The sequence below is a fragment of the Lynx rufus genome, unplaced genomic scaffold, assembly GCF_022079265.1.
Source record: "Lynx rufus isolate CCGP_SWC_20201006 ecotype Redwood Valley unplaced genomic scaffold, mLynRuf1.p SCAF_3, whole genome shotgun sequence".
In the NCBI taxonomy this organism is placed as follows: Eukaryota; Metazoa; Chordata; class Mammalia; order Carnivora; family Felidae; genus Lynx; species Lynx rufus.
Genome location: NW_025814845.1, coordinates 200,039,773 through 200,060,470, shown reverse-complemented (window position 1 = coordinate 200,060,470; position 20,698 = coordinate 200,039,773). Strand labels below are relative to the sequence as shown.

The 20,698-nt window shown below is 44.8% G+C and overlaps 1 protein-coding gene across 1 annotated transcript in view; it reads right to left on the bottom strand.

Annotated features, from left to right (window-relative positions):
- The window catches only part of CSMD1 (CUB and Sushi multiple domains 1), a 1,672,960-nt gene that overhangs the window by 167,619 nt on the left and 1,484,643 nt on the right, over positions 1-20,698 (bottom strand). The window contains exons 42-43 of the mRNA XM_047092364.1: positions 17,977-18,093; positions 8,555-8,764 (exon numbers count right to left, since the gene is read on the bottom strand). Coding sequence (XP_046948320.1) covers positions 8,555-8,764; positions 17,977-18,093 — 327 coding nt within the window. The remainder of the gene's footprint in view (positions 1-8,554; positions 8,765-17,976; positions 18,094-20,698) is intronic.

Sequence of the window (20,698 nt, the reverse complement as noted above, 5' to 3'; positions counted from 1 at the left end):
CAATAGAAGGAAAAATCACCTATTTAAGGATTTATTCCAGATCAATAAGCATCATAAGCACAATTATTATTAACAAAACGCAAAGCTCTAGCCCTCTTTTGCCAAAGAAAAAGTGCTTGGAACTCACAATTTTGGCATTTGCAATCCAGCATAAAGACAATAGCTGCACGTTCTACAGAGGTGTTTTCCAAATTTTTTTTCTGCATCTCATAAGTAAAATATCTTACTGTTGAAAGCTCCTGCCTAGTACCAGACTTCAAGGGGAAATAAATCTATAACTGTTCCAAAGAAAAGAGCATTCAAACCTGAGTGAAAGGAAAACATGTCTGGAAGGAAAGTACATCAAGCATCAGAGTGGCAAGTCTCTCATTTTTACTTGCTTTTGGAATGTTACCACATCCTATTTGAAAACCAGAAGCTTGGAAAACTGTGCTGGTGAGTATAAGGACAGGGAATGTCAGACCAGAAAGCCAAAACCAATCGGCACGTCTTTTTCTCTTTGCACTACACGTGCATGAACACACAGGTGCACATGCTGTGCACACACGCATGCACACACACACAGACAATGCACACAAACACCACACACGTATGCACACATACACACTCCCACACCCATACATGTTTATGCACATACATACACACACGCACACACAGAAATACTACACATGTATGCGCACACACTCACACATCCATACATGTTTATGCACACACATACATACACGCACACACAGAAATACCACACATGTATGCACACATACACTCACACATCCGTACATGTTTATGCACATACACACACGTGCGCACACAGAAATACCACACATGTATGCACACACTCACACACCCACACATGTTTATGCACATACACACACACAGAAATACCACACATGTATGCACACACACACTCACACATCCGTACATGTTTGCGCACACACACATCCATACACGTTTATGCACACATACGCGCACACACGTATGCACACACACACCTGCACACGTTTACACCGTCGTATGCACAAACACACACTGTCTATTTCTTCATTTCCTTACTGTGCTCCTTCCTGGGCCAGCGTGGCAAATCCACAGCCAGTCACCCACCTCCCCCAAGGGCCACCTCGCCCCGAAAGCCATACAAACAGCCTTTTCCTGAAAGCCAGGGCCAAATGGCCTAGCAAATACCCCGAGTGCTTGCAGTGTTGTTATTTGAGCTTAAATTTACTTTATCAGAAGCAGGTTCACAAAAAGAACAGAGAATCCCATACTGGGCTCCAACTGCCGACCAATTTCCTTCTTTATAATACTCTTTGAGAATGAAATCAGCAGTTCGTTCTCATGCTTGTTTTGCTTGAAGCATAATAAACTCTGCTGGAGAAATGGGTCCTCTAATGTATCACATACAACTGCTAATAAAACCTTTATATATACATACATATATATGTATATAAATATACATCAAAACTGGATGGCGGTTTCCACGTGAGCAGAATCAAGACGGCGTTCAACAGAGCACCCTCGTCGGTGAAAGATTCTAGCCATGGCTTAGCAGGGCCCTCGGGGTACCAATGAAAGCAGTGGGAAGCGCGGATGGGTGCTCTCACAGAGAGTCCTTTTTTTAACGTTTTTTCAAAGCTTATTTATTTATTTGAAAGAGAGAGTGTGTAAGCGGGAAAGGGGCAGAGAGAGAGGGAGAGAGACTCTGCATTGTCAGTGAAGAGCCTGATGCAGGGCTTGAACGCACGAACCGTGAGATCGTGACCTGAGTGGAAACCAAGAGCCGGACGCTCAACCAACTGAGCCACCTAGGGGCCCCAGTGCATAGAGATTCCTAACGAACTGTCACGGGAAACAGCAGGTACCACATGTAAACTCACACGGGTCTCCTCACAGCCTTGCCACAGGGAGGGTCGCCCTAATTTGCATCGGCGTCCCTGTGAATGTGACTTTGAACCCTCCCTCAAGTGCTTGGTTTCCCGCTCCTTGGAAGAACGAAGGGGGTTCCAGGAGCCACAGAGCCACATGCAGCAGTCCAGAGAATTCCCGAGGTGCACACACAAGGACGCCCCCTGTGTCCCAGACTGGCCGTTATGATGGCTCCAATGGCACATCTGTCTTCTTTTGTAACAAGGATATGATCCTGCTTCTCGCTCCTCAGTGAGACTGAACGTGCTTTATTGCTTATCTGAACTCCCCACACCCATCAGTGAAGCCAACCTACATCGTCCCCGAGGTGACAGCCAACCCCACGCTCTGGGGGCAGCCCAAAGCCTTGACTGGGGGATGGCTGACCAAGTCGCTTGCTCCCGATTGTGGTTACAGTCGTGTCTTGTGCTTTGAGCAACCGCGGGTGGGTGCTCGGCAGACCTTCTGCGTGAAGACCTTTACACTGTGGAAAAACTCTCATTTTATTTTAGTTTTTTAAATGTTCACTCATTTATGTTAAGGGAGGGAGGGGGGGGGGGATGAGGAGGGACAGAGAGAGAGGGAGACAGAATTCCAAGCAGGCTCTGCCTAGTCTCTATAGTGTAGCCCATGAACTACCACTGGAGGCACTCTCTCCATCTTGACCAGGTTGCCCTAGAGTGGACGGGAATTGACACAACTGTAAGTTGTCCGCTATTTCAAGCATTTTGATGTGTCTAAGGAGCCTCCTGCAGAGAACTCGATTCACTCACTCAGACGGGTGGAAAGGACAGAGTAGACCCGACCTTGCTCTTGTTAGCTCAAGGTGCCTCAGAGTATCACGGTCAAAGGAAAAAGAACAACTCAGTTTTAGAAGCACATCAATTTCATGCAGACAAGTATGTTCGTGTCCGTAAGGAATGGGCAGTGAGTGGGGTTATACAACCAGCTACAAGCTACCCTTCCCGGGCTCAGTGCACAGGAAGGTGGTTTGATTGCTTCTCCTCCTACAGGGGAAGGATCACTATCTACTATCGACAGACTAAAGCCTATTTTCTCATAGATTCAATTCACTCAAATTCAACAGTTTTATGATTGAATAAATGGAGAAGCAGATTAAACACATCTTTAAAAGAAAAAAAAAAGATGCTTGAGGCACCTGGGTGGCTCAGTCGGTTCAGCGTCCGACTTCGGCTCAGGTCACGATCTCACAGTTTGTGAGTTCAAGCCCTGTGTTGGGCTCTCTGCTGATGGCTCAGAGCGTAGAGCCTGCTTTAGATTCTGTGTCTCCCTCTCTCTCTGGCCCTCCCCTGCTCGCACTCTGTCTCTGTCTCTCGCTCTCTCTCAAAAAGAAACATAAAACATTTTTAAAATACAAAAATAAAGGTGCTTAGTACATATAGCAAAAGGGAAAAGCAAAAGAGTGCAACTTCGAAAAAAAAGAAGACATTTTTACTTCCTATGCCTAAGGTACTTAAAATTACCTTTAAGCTTTTTGGCATTACACTATTCTATTATAATGTAAGAATGAACAAGAGAGAGAGAGAGAATATTTTACTTCTCCAAATGTTAACTTACAAAAACCAAAAATAGGAGAGAGAGTCGCTAAAATTCTTAATGGCCCCAATTTCATAAACATTATGAAAATCTAGACACCAATAAGCCCATACCAATATTATAAGAGTAAGGGAATCCTTTCTTGGGCTCTAGGAAAAGAACTATTACACCTATCACTCTCAAGCAATAGGGCATCAAGTGTTTAAATTATAGGTGTTTAATGGGACAGCCAGTGGGGTCACGTAGTCATATTTGTGATATCCACCAGATTTTCCAGTATCTAATGAACTGATAAATATCTTCAGGCTTTCATCAGTTTTTCAGTTTTTGGCTTAGAAATAGGGTACATGAACTCAATTTTATTCAACACGACTCTCCACCTTCCATTTTCCAAGTTCTGTAGAAGTCATGTAACTTCCAGACAGCGACATCCACTAGCAACATTTTTAACCTTTCTACAGCCATAAAGAAACGACGAGGTTTAAGAATAGGGGCACAACGCAGGCATCGTTGAGAATGACAAGACATGCCTGCATGATTTATGCAGCTTCTTATGAGTTATTAATTACAAGCTTAACTTCTAAATCTCAAGTCGGACCTAGGAATTTTGACGTGACATTCGAATCAGAATTGTGTCATTTTGCCAATTTATACATTTTACAAAATGACAAACACCGATAATCTAATTAAGTACCATCCATCCCTGTCAGATATGATGACCTTCAAGAAACTGGGGCACCTCAAATTCACGTTCTCATTCTTTTTATTTATTTTTGTAGCTCTCAATTATAGCCAACTCACTGCCTACAATAAAAAATATATTGTTTAAGAATTGCTTGTTTATTTATTTATTTTCAGCATGGATACTTAAACAGAGTCAGACGTCACGTAAATAAAACATGTGCTCGGCTCAGCCAACCAGATGTGTGGCCTAGATGAGGCTTCACGAAATCAAATGTTTAAAGGCCGCACAGACAACATCAATGTTCAAAGCTCACAGGGGATAAGGGAAATTTTTGAAGTCAATGGTTTTCTACTCTGAAAGGGGCCATCACTATGACACTTCAGGGGACTGTCCCTACATGTGAACACTGACCAAATGTTTACAGATTCTGACACTTTGAGATAAAAAAGGAAAGTGGGTCTATGGGTATCTCACAAACTATATGAAATCTAATCCAAATATTGACAATTAAAAATTGAGGTATTTTGTTAGCCAACTGCAGCAACTTTATGAGCTACTGTCTAGATAATTCTTATTTAGACTTTGTGTATGTGTGTGTTTGTGTGTTTATTTTAGAGCATTCTTTTTGGATTTCAGTAATTGATAGCTTTAGAATTATGTGGACATGGCCTTAATAACCCTATCTGGAAAATATCAAGAGAGATAAAACAAGAAATATTTTTCGAACTGTGGAGGTTAGAGTTAAGTAAGATAAAATATAGTTCCAGAACTTCCATATAAATCATGGGAATTTGTACTTGAGTTTTGCAGGCCAAGAAGGAGAGAGAAGTTAAATTTTGAATACAGTATTAAGAACATTCCAAGTGGGGAAGACTTTTCAAAAGTTCTCGGGATCAAGTGAGATAAATCACTTAATTGTCAGCTCATGGTTTGAAATGTGTAATTATGTATATTTTTCTTATTGACTCATACATTAAGGTCATGCCAATTGAACAATGGAGGTCACCATGTAATAGCCAAGTCTAAAATGACAATCATGGGGTGCCTGGGTGGCTCAGTCTGTTAAGTGGCTGACTCTCGATTTCAGCTCTGGTCATGATCTCACAGTTCGTGAGTTTGAGCCCTGCGTCGGGCTCTGCGCTGACAATGTGGAGTTTGCTTGGGATTCTCTCTCTCCCTCTCTGTCTCTCTGTCCCTCTTCTACACGTTTGCACTCCCTCCCTCTTGCTCCCTCCCCCTTGACCAAAATAAGTAAATAAACTCAAAAAAAAGTAAATAAGGGATGCCTGGGGGCTCAGTCAGTTAAGTGTCTGATTTCGGCTCAGGTCATGATCTCACAGTTAGTGGGTTCCAGCCCCGCGTCAGGCTCTGTGCTGACAGCTCAGAGCCTGGAGCCTGCTTCGGATTCTATGTCTCCCTCTCTCTGCCCCTCCCTGTTTATGCTCTCTCTCTCAAAAATAAATAAACATTAAGAAATTTTTAAAAATAAATAAAATGATGATCATGAATGAAATGTTCATACTTTAATAAAATGTACTTCAATAGAATTAGGTAAAGGGTGTACACCAGATATTCAAAAATATGAAAGAGAAGCACTGAATTCACGGCAACTACGATTCAAGTTTCAAGTTCAGCGTACAAACAGGTGAAGAGGACGCAACAGAGAGAGGTGTGTTGAGGTGAAAGCCACATCTCCCTTAGACACCTGCCAAGCCTTCCTGCAGGAAGGTGAGGGAACCCCCAACACACGCACACGCACACGCGCCAGGAGATGCCTTGCTTCCAAGACTTTGCCCTCCCCTGCCACTCACAGAAGAGTCAGGAACACCCGCGTTTGCCTGTGGCTGGACAAGACACGAGTCCTCCAGATTCTCATCTCGTCTCATCATGTCTCCCAGATGGTGAGCTTCACCGCCTGTTCCCACCGACCAGCCAGAACAAAACACCGGTCTCTGCTCCTACCAGGTCGTACTGGGCGCCCGAGCCCCAGCCAGCAGACGGCGCTCCGCGGGCAGCCTGCTGTCTGGGTAGGACGTTTCCTGACTCCCCACCCACCACGGTCTCTCCTGCTCACCCGCGTCCCAGACCCAGGCCCCCGTAGCCTTGCCGCTCCTCCCTTAGAGGAAAAACCCTCTTCCCACCCCTCCAGACCCGCGCTGATCTTGTGGTCAGAGTGCTGTTCTTTCTGCCGCAGGAGACCTTTCCTCCCGGGGCACTAAATAATCCTTTCGGCTAGAGGGTCACTTTACCAAGGCTCAAGTCGTTCTGCATTTCATTCTAGATACGGGGGCTGTTGATGCCTTAGCGTCCGAAGTGGGAAGGACGAACGTGGTAGGACTTTGAAGGGTCTGACAGTTTTCTGGGACAAAGAGGAGGGCGGTGAGGACAAGATGCGTGGCGGCACCTGGTGGGACTGCGCGATGTTGCCCAACTGGGAGCCGGGGCAAGAGTCATGACGCACCGGGTCACGTCCCCAGGAGAGCGGGCACGGGGGCACGAGTACGCCAGTTCTGCAGCTGGAGCGGGTAGCTCAAATGCGTACCGTGTCCTCAGAGGGATGGGAAAGGCTGGAAGAGGAACCTACCCGGAGAAGAAACCGTGTGCTCGGTTTTGCACACAGGGCTCACGGGCCAGCCCGATGCCCAGGGGATGCGTGGCAGTGGGACAGACACCCGGCCCCGGGACTCGCAGAACTGGAATCGGGGACAGGAGCAGCCAGGCCGTCCAGCACTCACACCACACAGGCTTCGAATGCGGGAGCACTGAGGACACTGGGGGAAAGGGGGTGATGAGCAGCTGGGGCTCGGCCAGCCCTGCACGCGCGGCTGTCCGGCAGAAGAGAACGACCGAGGCCCAGAGATGTAAGAAGCAGTAAGGGGGTGGGGGGGGCAGCGGAATCGCCAAGAGACTGTGTGGACCCTCAGGGAGGGGGCAGGGCCCCGGGCCAGAGGCGGGGACACCACCGAACGCTACCACAGAACACGGGCCACGGCGCGGGGCGGGGGGTATAGCAGCACGGAAGGCCGCTGGAGTGAAAGAACACCGGGACACGATGCTGTGTCAGAGTCTGGATGAGAATGGGAAGGAGAAGGTGGGGAAAGTCTTAGAAACTGGGACGGGCGGTGCAGACAGTGCTTCAATGTCTCCTGGAAAGTGGGAGCCGAAGGAAGACGGGACTCGAAGGGACACTGACAATTACACATAAATAGAAGCACTGGGTGGCTCGGTCGGTCAAGCTTCTGACTCTTGGCTTCTGCCCAGGCCCCGATCTCAGAGTTCACGAGTCTGAGCCCCAAGTGGGCCTCTGAGCTGACGGCCTGGGATTCTCTCTCTCCCTCTCTCAGCCCCTCCCCTTTTCTCTCTCAAGAAATAAATAAACTTAAAAATACATGTCTAAAGAGACGTGGGGTGTGTATGTGTGTGTGTGTGTGTGTGTGTGTGTGTGCGTGCAAGCGACACTTTCCTGAGGCGGATGGGGTACGGCGGGAAGCAATGGAGGACACCGCCTGCATCGAGAACATTCTGGCCACGTCTCCTGCCGCATCCCTCCCTGCCCCAGCCTTTATTTCCCTCCTACTGGGGTTTTGCATCTTAAGAGACCCCAGATTTGGAAATCTAAGTGTAGATTTTATATTTAAGTAACAACTTGAGTATCAATGTCTGAAACGTCAACATAAAATGCGTCATCTATGAGTAAAACAGTAAAAGCCTTAGTTTCAAAGGCAGTCGATGAAATTAAAGAAAGCGAATGATTTAATTAAGTTTTTCAAAAAAGAAAAGCCCTCCTGTTGACATTTCCAGCTTCGTAGGATTTAACGATAACCAAGAAACGCCAGCTAAATCGTCTGGTACGAAATGAAAACTCTGAACTTTTTCTCTTGTCAAAAATGGTTGGATGAGGCTTGATTCAAACTTGTCTTCAAGTCTCGCGTTCAGAGACTTTAAAAACGGAGTTGGTTCACTGGATTTTCTTCCTGGCGTAACTGGAAGTGACTCGACTGATACCTTCAGCCGTTATTTTCGAGCTCTGACAACAGCCGGTGCAGGAGACGCGCCTCCAGCCCCGCTGCCACTGTGACCGGATTCGCCCGCACGTCCGGAGGGGACGCGACGCCCCGGCGGCCAGAGGACCGTGACAGATGGGGAGGTGTGCGTGACGCGGGGCCAGCCGCTCAGGAGTGTGATGTGGGTCGCAGCAGGGCATGACTGGTGGGGAGACGTGAGGACAGTGCGGTGGCCCCCATCCCCGTCGAGGCCTCTGCCCGCGTCTACGCCATGTGAGCAGCCCCGGGTCCGTTACCAGTCGGGGAACCAGTGGTTCCAGCTCTGCACCTCTGTAACCCGTCGGGGAGGACGCTATTTCCATTCAGTTTAAGTGAAAGAGATAAATCTGGGTTTTTGCCGATTCCTTACCTTGGTAAGTGAGTTTAAACCCTTGCCGGTTCTGGGAATGGTCACTGTAAAAGTGGATGAGCGTTTCATGTGTCGTACTGAGCAGGGAGGAGGGGGGTTCTGTGCCACTGAACTGCCCGATCATGGGGCTGCCGTGGTGGGGTCCGTTCTGAATTTCAAGGTAGTCGTGATTAGCTTCGGTAGAAAAATTCAGAAATTGAATATGTGCACCTGTGAAAAAATTGGCAAAATTAGTGAGAGTTAACATCAAAATGCATAAGGGCAACGTGTGTCAAAAGTGATTAAAATGGCATCAGTGTCCCCACGCACGATCCTCCGGGAGGCAGAACAAGGCAGTCACAGTGGCAGAGCACACATTTTGGGCGACAACACACGTTGGTTCAATGTCACCTGTGCCACCTACTGGCTGTATGACCTTTGTTCACGTAATTAATGTCTCTCAGTCCGCATCTTTGTCAAATACAATTACTAGCATTACATCACAGAAATATACAGGCATGATGCTTGGAGTATGACTGGTACTCACAAGGACGGCAATGATTTTGTCTGGCAATGAATTGTATGTATGTTGGATCGTCCATAAGCTAATTTGCAACTTTATCAAGAAAGATGCCAAAATGGGTCTAAAAAAAGTGCAACAGCCTTTCAAAGTGGCTTTCAAATGGATGGTCAAACCATGACACAAGAGACTGGCTAGTTTAGCAGGTGATTATTTCAGTTGCATTATGCACACAAAGTCAATGACTGATTTTTGCAAAAAACCCAATCTAAAACCCCACCGTGACTTCCACACTTCAATCTCATACCCTGGCACGGTTCACACACCAAGAGTGTCCAAGTGACCACTGTCACTGGGATCCTATTGGTCTATGTACCAGATAAGAGGTCGATGATAATTTAGAAGAAAATAAAAATCAGAATGATTTAGACTGATTTGCTATGACTTTGTGCCATTTTTGAAAATCTAGTTGACTCCGATGCTGATACATTTTAAGCCACTTAAATAGTTTCTACAGAACTCCAAAGGCATCTGTGTTCACATAAATCCATGCAATTAATTTAGGTGTTTAAAGCCTACACTGAGAATTCCAATAGCCATTACAGATTATTCTCCCAACACGTCAGAAAAGCTTTACTTTGTGTTATGGCTCATCTGCTCTTGCTAGAGAAGAGCTTTATTTTTGCTTGTCATCTCCTATAGTGACCCATGTTTTCTAGGTTTGGAAAAGTAAAGATAATACTTTCATGGGTGGCCTCAGTGTTAAGTGCAGAGAAAATTTCAAGCAAACATATCTACTCGGGTATTGACGGGAAATACAGTTATTGAAAGCAGAATTCAGTGAAAAAAAGCATGAGAGAAGTTCAAGCCAAGTAGGAGAGAGAGATATGGGCACTCAGTAAATATAGTCTTCCAAGAAACACAGTGTCCTCTACCACGGAGAAAACCGTGAGGAGGCACAGAACGTCACAGCCCTCTCTATTTGGGCGGAAGTGTGCGACCAACTACCAAGCTGAAGCTGCACGTTACCAAGTGACATTTTTCTCACAGTTACCCGGCGAAGTCCTTACTGGTATCATCATAACGTGACTCAGAGATGTTAGGGGTTATGTCCAGTGCAGCACAGGACAAGCAGAGTTAGATTTACACCCACGTCTCATGGGCAAAGAGCTCGCTTTCCTGGTTTAGAAAATGTGCTGTAGGGGCGCCTGGGTGGCGCAGTCGGTTAAGCGTCCGACTTCAGCCAGGTCACGATCTCGTGGTCCGTGAGTTCGAGCCCCGCGTCAGGCTCTGGGCTGATGGCTCAGAGCCTGGAGCCTGTTTCCGATTCTGTGTTTCCCTCTCTCTCTGCCCCTCCCCCGTTCATGCTCTGTCTCTCTCTGTCCCAAAAATAAATAAACGTTTAAAAAAAAAAAAAAAAAGAAAACGCGCTGTACAAGAACGAACGATCTCAGAAAGCTGGAGATACTCCAGTTCTCATTGGGCAAGATTGGATTAAATTTGTTCAACCTTGACTGCCAGAGGAAGGAAGGAAAGAATAGAATGTGGGAAACTTCAGGAGCGCCCAGCTGGCTTCATCAGGAGAGGTGACTCTCGGATCTGAGTCATGAGTTCAAGCCCCACATTGGGTGTAGAGATTACTGGAAAAAAAAAAACTTAAAAAAAATATAGGATACTTCAGAAAGGGGCTGAGGAAGCAAAAGGCAGGAGAAAAATCCTGTCTAAGGGGAAAGAGCTTTAACCCGTCAACCAAGTCTTAGGACCATTTTAGAACAAGTAATGAAATCCAGGTGTCAGAGTCTGAATCTATAAACTAGCAGCACACGAGCCACCAGGGAAGGATGATCCCAGTCTGTCTTTGGCGTGGCTATCCCTAGGTCACGTCCATACAGGAGTACAGAGCAACGCCATCAATGTAAAGCATTTTTGTAAATAGTTCAAAATGTCTAATATTTCTCTTTGTTGAAGAACCATCAATGAAGTGTTAATTTTTTTCTAAATGTTAGCAAATATGCTGGTTCAAAGAAATTTAGCAGCAGGAAAAAAGAGGGATCGAGAGAGATGGAAAGAGAGAGAAGGATGGACAGAAGGAGAGAAGGAAGGAAGAAAAGAGAGATGGAGAGAGGGAAGGACTAGGGGCTCCCTTAGTCCCTTAATTCCCAACTATTCCCTCAACATTATTGTGGCAGCTGAGCTCCTGGCCACTTAGCGAGGTACACATCAGTACTGGATTTAGTCCCCCACCCAGTGTTGAGTTAGAAACACAGTCTTCTTTTGCATCATGGCCCATGGATCTGACCAAAAAGGGTTTTGATACTAATAATGAAATTGTTCTAACGGAGCCTTTTTCTGAGTGCACACGTGCCAAAGTCGGGGCCACTGACCGCTGTGGTCTGCAAAGGCTTATGAACACCCAACACATTGGTCACCATGAAGATGAACGCAAACAACTGCGGAATCGCTGACATTTTATTTATGTCCCAAGGTATGTACAACATGGGAAAGTAGGGCAAGACTAGACACTTGCAGAACGCACTCGCGATCTGGGTATCAAATCAAACAGCAGGGAAACGGCTTAAAATACGCTCGTTTCAGATGTTCATATGCAGACTTCAGATGCATTTATCCAGAGATACGTTTTGAAATTCATAGAATGACACAGTCAAGGAAGAAACGAAAGCCAGCAAGCAGATCAAGGGGGAACAAAAGTTAAAGATGGCCAATATCTCCAAGTGAAGGCAACAGTAGAGGTGGCCTTTTACGGACTTGGAATTAAACCTGAAATGGAACAGAATTATGGCAATTATGGTCTTATGAAAAAATTAGCATTTTAATCAGGATAAAGTATCCAGCCACATATCAAACCTCTTAACGCACATCAGGAGATGGAACAGAACAGAGCCCAGTTCTAATCTGGTTTAAAATGAAATTACTTAGCTATCTAATTTTCAGTGACTTGTGTCCGATTTGACATCATAAAGCCAAAATGAAGGGATTGGAATAAGCATAGCCTAGCTATCCTTTCATTATCTCATGAAATGCTGACAAAAATGTGTTATTACAACAAGAAAAATCAATCTGAATGTCCATTTGGTGGAATTTACGGAGCACCTTATTGTTGTGCTCTGAGTATCGTTCACACTGAAAATTAAGTGTCAGGAAAAGTCACCTGCACAAAGAACGTTTGACTTTGGATTTGACAAAACTTTAAAAAGTAATGTGACCCTGACTTCTGAGTGAAACCTTCATTTTTTTTTTTTTTGGATGATAGACCTTGTGAATATTAAGTGCTCTATTTACTATCTTCTGTGCCTAATAAATGCACGGCAAGAGTGACTCTTCTGAAGTATCCTTTATAGCCTGCCTACATACGCCTCTAGATGGTCAAAGACATGGTCATTTTGGACAGCGTGGCCTGCAAAGTTGGTGCAGTGGTTTTTAAACAGAAAAGGCAGAGACAAAGGAAAAAAAATCACGGTTGTATTTTTGTTGACTGTGCCTTTAGAAAATTTCAAGAAAGTAGAGACAGAAATTCTGTGTCGATGGGGCTTGTGCCAAAGCAACCCAAAATATCAACCGAAATCCGTGACAAGGAAAGAAAACAGGGTAAAAATCATTAGGGCATTTGGTTTTGTAACTAAGAGCGGCTAACGGCCAAATAATGCCCTGCTCCATATCGGGCATCTGCATTAATCAGAGCAGCCCCATGAGATGATGTTTTATTATGTTTATTTTAAAGATAAGGAAATGAGGTTCAAGAACACTGTTGGTAACTTGGGCACATTCACAACCCCAGTGACTGATGGAACTAAGCTTTCTAGTCAACCCAACTCGGAGCCCCCGGATGTGAGCACTCGCCATACTTCCTGCCCACCCGCCCCTCCGCGCAAAGTCCCTCCAGCACTTGGAGAGAAGAGCTGTGTTCTCTCCCTGAGACTGGATGCAGGAGACTGTTGTCACCGGGACAAATAACAGCAACATGAGACAAAGGTGGTTTTCACATGTTGCCTAAGCAACTCATCATTTTGCCTGTTTAATTAAACTATCGATTGATCCACAGGCATTGGAAAGAAATGACAGAATCCAAAGAATTATTTGACTAAGCTGGCAGCTGCTTAACTAATGGATCGGATAATCCCTCTCGGCTGGTCCTGGGCAATCCAGTGGTAGGGAAGGATTCAAAGCACCCCAGGAAAATCCTCCCTGAACGGAATTCATCAAGAAAGGCAACGATACCACGTTCCGCCTCCGTGGACTATCCCTGTGGCTGCAGGAACTGGGTTCATCTGTGTTTACCAGCAGCACAGCCACGAATGCCCCAAGCAACCCACCACCAGCACTGAAAATTGAGACCACAGGAATGTACACGCAGATATTTGAGACTGCGTTTAAAGAAATGAGAGAACTAACTTTAAAAGTATGGAAATAGAACTTATTTTAAAGAAAACTCTGTAATAACCGTAGCAATTCCCTTTTTTTTTTTTTTTTTTTTGTAATTCATGTTAAAGTTTTGGTTTATCATACGGTTTCATACGAAATAATATTCTATCTCTACTCCACGGTGTCAAAACCTCTGGATTTCTACACTTTTGGGTAAAGCAATTTATACTGAAAATAAAATGTATAAGAATCTCATGAAAAAAAACATTTGTGCGTTTCTCATCTTATTTCAGTTACAAGTGGTCTTCCCTAAATTGAAGAAATGCTTCCCAAAACCTGTGACTCCCTCATCCGAAATACCCGAAGTGCTAGATAAAAACCCTGCTGAGTACTCCTCCTGGTGTGGCCAGCAGGGCTGAGACAGGGCACCGAGGGGCAAGCCGCAGGAAGTTCACTGTCACAACGTGACTCCCACCCGGGATTCTCACGCGCAGCAAAATTTCAGAATTTTGCTTAGCAATCATTCTCCTTGGCATTTAATGTTCCAAGTTTAAGTACACATTCACAATAAATCTGACCGTATCGTCGGGTCTTATGCAAGCAAGTTTCCCATGGTGCCCTCTTCTTGATGAACTTCCCAGTGACCCTACAACCTCTATTGTTTAGACTGGTTTCCCAAACCTCGGACAGAGAAAGGGCTAGGAGTAGACCACCACCCCCCGCCCCCGATGCACACGCAGAGGCAGTCCCTGAGGCAGGAGATCTGGGACAGGAGCAGGCGTGAGCAGTGACAGCGACACGCCCAGTGCATGTTCACTTGGAAGAGCTGGTAAGTCTACCGCACTTGATGTAAATTACCCATCACGTTGTCCTTCCAAGGAGGAAATATCTCTTACTATGATCTTCCACCTTGGTTGCCAAGATCATCTTAACAGCAGAAGTTTTCCAGGTAAAACATCTATTGTGTCATCCATAGAAACATGCCATCCCAATCTCCCTCCTTGTCCCACTGGGAAAATAGTAGCTGTGTCCTGGGTGGTAATTACAGGAGATGTTCCAGAACAATCCTAAGATTTTGGTGTTGATAGGATACAATGTGGGAGATTAAGGGGGAGAAATGAAGGGCGCCTCGTGGTTTAGTCGGTTAAGCATCCGACTCTTGACTTTGACTTGGGTCATGATCTCATGGTTTGTGGGACTGAGCCCCGGTTCTGCTGACAGTATGGAGGCTGCTTGGGATTCTCTCTCTCCCTCTCTCCTCTGACCCTCCTCCACAAGTGCACTCTCTCTCTCTCTAAAATAGATAAGTCAACATTTTAAAAAGGGGAGAGATGATCATGAAGGGATAGGATAGTCATCTTTGCTATGTTCCTATCTGTTTTTTTTTTTTAAATAAGAAACTTCCAGAGTGTTTAACACAAAATTGCCCTTTCCTGAGTTTCAGACCCAAACTTGCTATCTCAAAATTTCCAAGCCAGTGATCTGATGTTTGCCTATGACTTGGGAGATCCTGGGAGGAATTACTGCTAAGGTAAGACTGAGGGAAAGAAAAGTTCCAGGGAAGGGTCATGCTGTAGATACAGACAGGGAATGAAACAGAAGAATCCACTCTGGAATAAACCGAGTAAAGGGAAAGAAGAAAGTGATGAATTTGAATTTGAATGGAGTCTGTGACACCTTCAGATGCCCCAGATGAAAATATGTCACACGCAGCTGAAAACGCGGATCTCAAATGCGTGCTTTTGACCACAGGAGAGGCGGTGTTTTGAGCCATGTTATTACAAGGGAGAACCGGCAGAGATAAAAGACCAGAAAGAGATAAAATTAACTTACTTAAGAGTTTCAAAACTCTCCCATGGAGTTGAAAGCTAGGCTGTAAAGTTTTCTCAACATCAGCAAAAAGTGCGGTCATTTTGTAGACCTCAGAAGGCATTTCTAGCAGGGATGGAAAAATCCCTGTCGGGGGACCTACCACCACTTAGACGCCTTTCCTCCAAATTTGTAACTTCGTTTTTAGAAGGATATTTATAGATTGTAAAATGTATCTCCGGCAAACCCGGTGCATTACATTTAATCTGTAATTTACAGTTGATTCTTGAACAACACGGTTTGAACTGTGTGGGTCCACTTGTGTGCAGCTTTTTTACAGTACAGGACCCTAAGTGTGTTCTCTCTTCCTTAAGATTTTCTCAATGATATTTTCCTTTCTCTAGCTCACCTTATGGTAAGAATATAGTATATACTACAAAATATAACGTACACCATACGTACTCATGCCATCGATAGGCTTCTGGTCAATGGTAACGTTACTATTAACTAAGCTTTTGTGGAATCAGGTCATAGTGGATTTTCAACTATGCAGGGTCAGCGCCCCTGACCTCCAGGTTATTCAAGAGTCAACTGCATCCTGGGGCATAATTACATCATTCTAACAACCTTAGGGCTAATGATACTATCTTGTATGTATTTAGGATTTGAGCCACAAGGTTTCTTTTCGCCTTTCCTTCAAGATACTTTCAAACCCCAGAATTACGCAGTACCAAATATTTAAAAACTTAATTTATTTTAATTATAACATCTCATAAATCTTTTTTCCCATTTTGGTCTTTCTTCAAATAAATATTTCCTTTGGGCTCATAGATCATGATCACAAAGTCAGACAACTTGCCTGACGTTTCCCCCTGAATTATTATCTTTCATGCTGGTTTATGCACGAACAACATAAGGAAAAATGCCAAACAATAACCTTTTCAATCACAGAATGGTCAAATTGGGAAAATAAGTTAATACAATATTTATACCCCTTCCGGAATAATATATTTCTAATGAGATTTGAAAGCAAAGTGGGAAATACTTGGAATAATAATTAAAAAAAAAAAAAAAAAAACAGCCAACTTCTTCATTGGCTGCTGTTGCCGTTTCTGACCCGCCAAGCCCGGTGCTAAACTCCTCCTGGGTTGTTTTAGCGAGTCCTCACCCAAACCCTCTGAGGCTCTGTCGGTTTTTCCCATGAGACAGGCACACCTCCCATCTTGGTAGACCGTGCGACACCCGACTCAGACTGCGGGGGCCCGCGTTTCTCTGAATCTCTGCGTTTAACCGGTGTGGTCATTCGCCTGATGAGCCCGTGACCCCGAAGGGCCTGAGGACCCTGCTGGAGTGGCCTGGGTCACGTGTATGTTTGATCCCACCTCCACCGCCTGACTCAAAGATTGTACGAACCCTGTCTTCAGATCCCTATGCTAGGAAAACAGGCCGGCCTTTTGAGAGTAACTGAGCTAATACTGGTTAGGCACCTGGCAGATGTATTTCCCTATGTTCAGAGAGTTTATGGTCTAAGAAACAAAGCCAAACTAAAAATCTGGAAGAAACAGCCTCTGTAACCTTTGGTGGCCTCTCCCCTTCCTTGTCCCATTCGACCTCTGCTGGCCCCTTAGGGACCTCAGCGGACAGGAAGCTCCCATGAGTTCTCCCCAGGGGGAGCGCCTTTCCACGCTCCCCTCCCTCCCTGGTGGAACACTCGGGGTCGGTCCACAGCGTGACTGTGCTCGCACGCCCGACCGATGCCCACCGGGCCCTCCTGCCCGGGGTTCCTCCTGGCTCCTCTCTGCTGAGCAGGGGGACCCTTCCTTGCTCCGTGTTCTACATCACTGCTGCTGCATCCATCCCGCACACGGGTTTTTCAGCCAAAGCTCTGAAAACCTAATAAAAAAACATGACCTAGGGCAGCGACTTCCACTTGGGCTGAAGTTCATTCATCATCCAACTAACATTTCACGTAGATGTCCTCAACCACTGTGCACGAGGACATTCAGTAAGGACCTGACCTGGTACACCTATCAGTGTGTGCTCTGGAGAAAAATCACAGGTGGGGAAAACCCAAATTAATGAACTCAACCATGAAGGAAATCATGGCGCAGACAAGGAAAGGCATGGCGGGGAATCAAAATTTCACAAAGACCGTGCGTTTCTGGAAAAGGCCATAATGAGATTTTACTGTACATAACAATTAATGTCATGGATTATTTAAGGTGGCTATCCTGAAAGTTCATAACTAAATCTTATAAAAAGCCATTTTCATAAACCGAAATCAATGCAATACATAATTACAAAAACTTATGGAACAGTAATAAAATGTGTCGCAACCTGAAAAAGCCTTACAAATTGTTCCAAAGAAACAACCACCATTATTAAATTCCAGAAATAGATTCTAAAAGGTGGTATTATGAATAAAGAGAGGGATAATTGAATTAGGGATGCTACATATACCTCGTGTGCCTACTATATCATCATCCATCTAATTTAATTTGCCTTGAAAAGAGCTGCATGGCTGAATTGATTTTTTAATAACTTTCTGTTCTTGAAGTTATTCTGCCAAAGCTTTATTTAAATCTGTAAGCCACTTTCAATTAAAGACAGTTATGTCAACAGAATAAGGCACATTTTTTTTTCCTTCAGCTGAATTCTTTCCAAGATAGAAATGACAAAGTTGAAATTACAGGAATTAAATAATAATAATAATAAAAAAACAACTTTCACTTACCATAGCCAACAGGTAGCTGGATTTTCCAGGTGCAATCCAGGTTGTTGGGGTACGCGCCCGGAAACCCTGGGCTCAAGATCACTCCCCCCATGCTGCTCAGTGTCCCTCCGCAGGTTGCTGCAAAGTGGACAAGGGTACTTAGTGCTGGGGGTCGTGGCTTTCTAGCAAGGGGATTTAATTCCAGCTGCTCTATGGGATCGTGCTAGGTAAGAGCAAGTCTGCAGAAGTGGATTCACCCTCAATCACAGCACACACACAGTGCGATGCGCTTCAGTTACCCTCGGGTCTGGTCCTTCCTCTCGGGCGTCAACTATTTAAGAACAAAGACGGTTTTTCCAAATGGATCTGCTTCTGATACGTGGAGACTCAGGAAAGGCAACTAAATGTCAAGTGCCGTGCAATTTCATGCATGTTAGTCCCGATGGCTTCCAGGTTACAGGTCCCTATTCACTGAGTGGTAGCATTAGTTACTCTCTATTCATTGATACCTATGTGCTACCCAACAGGCTGAGTAAATACACTGCAGAACTTAATTCTCATACAACCCTAAAAAGTTCATGTTATTACCCATTTTACAGATAAGGAAACCAAGCCTGAAGAGATGGAAAGTTTGCCTAAGCGACGCGACCAGAATACTATGCCAGCTCTGTCTGGTTCTAGGACCGATGTTTTAACCAGCATACGTTTCCTTTGGGATTCTTTTCTGTTTTGGGGTGCAGCTCACTAAACCCACTTTCTCCCCAGGAAACCTTACATCCATCGTCATGACGGGGTGTTAACGTAAGCTCCCACATCTGGCCGGACTTCTGTCACTCACGTTTTATGCTACTGTAGCTGAGGTTTGGCTATAAAGAAACAACTGATTTTATAACACACTTGTCAAATAATATGTGTGTAAGCAGATGAAATTCGAATCCCTGACCATTTGTGACCTATTAAAATGGCAACTTCTTATATCTGGAAGTCATAATGCAAACGCTGTCACTTCTTCCAGGAAGTCACATTAAAAAGCTTTATTGCTATTCTAACAGTGTTCTCATTAGGCAAAATAGTTTGTGGAAGGCCTTCTTTCAGAGAGCTCTCAGGACCTGTGCGGAATACGTTTTTTTGCTTTTTTAATCACCAACATAGAAAAATTTTATGTGTCAAGGATACAGTTGATAGGAGGAAAAATCTAAAGTCTTAAAAAATCCAGTCCAGTAAGTATGGCGATCGCCCAAGCTAGGGAATCGTGATCTGGATTTCAACATTGTATAAGTTATTAATGAAACAGGTTTTAAAAAAAATTAAGTAATGCAGTTTTGTGGGACGAATGAATAATTCCAGCAAAACCCTGAATGTGAACTTTGTTGTTGTTTAGAGCAGAACCTGTCAAGGTGACCTCTTTGTGGGAGAACCAAGTATGTGAAAATCTAGCTGCTGGGATGCATTTGACCCACGAGTCTATCAGTTCTGGTGAAGGCATGTTGGTGGATCTGAATGGCATCCCTAAATATGCTGAGCAGTGATCTCCCTTCCCTGGGGCTCTCATCTTGCAATGAGAGTAAGTATGTATGTCCAACCACAGGGAAAACAGACATGGAAATGCTGTATCAATGACAGCAACACTGAGACAAATGTGAAGTAAAGGTGACATTTTTAAATAGACCCTTTTGATTTTGAACACAGTTTTTACGAAAAGAAGATTGGGAATTAGAAAATATAAATACCTATGTATGTCTTTTTTTAAAATTCTTTAGTATTTATTTATTTATTTGTTTATTTATTTATTTTGAGAGAGAGAGAGAAAAAGAGAGAGAGACAGACTGTGAGTGGGAGAGGGGCAGGAAGAGAGGGAGAGAGAGAATCCGTAGCAGGCTCTGAGCTGTCAGCACAGAGCCCGAGGCGGGGCTCGAGCTCATGGACCGAGAGATCCTGACCTGACTGAGGCACCCAGGCGCCCCTCCATGTACGTCTTCGATTGAGGACTGGGATAGTCTCACACGAATAGCTGACCCAGCACTTGGATGGTGGACGTCATCATCAACAGTCATCATCAACAGTTTACCAAACAAACTTTGTTTATCATGGGCCAACGATCAGGGTTGTGAAGACAGAGACAAGGGCCTGGATATTGGGTAGATCTCCTTTCAAACATACAGTGGCAACCTGATTCCTTGAGTATTTAGTTACCATTACATGTAATCCTCACTTAGTTTACCTAAAAATATGAAAATCATTGACTAGGCATGTTAACAGAGCTCCCAAAAGATGAGCGTCAATCTTCTTTCCTTTGTGATGTTTTCAAACTCCACCAATGGACTTGTCTTACTTTATACTTGTCCACTGTTACAATTGCTGAAGCCTCCGCCTTCTTCCCAGGGCTTACTGGTCCACTACCATTGGTAGACTGACTTCCTGCCTCCTGCCGGAGACACTCCCTCCACACCTGACCCTCTCTTATAGTTAAGCAGCCTATGCAAGGAGTTACTGGCAAATATGGTATCTCCAAAGGTCAAGGTGTTTATTGGAATAAAGTAGCTAGGGACCTGACATCTTACTGGGTTTATTTATTTTCTTTTGTGCAGATTCCTGACTTTTTGGTAACCATATGTGGAACTTTAATCCAGGGCACGGGCCGTGCCCTGCCGGAGAGACCCCACGGTGTAGAGAATACCAGCTCAGAGGCAGGGCCCTGGCAAACGGCGTGGCCAGTCTGGGGCTTGCTGTCATGTTCAAAGTA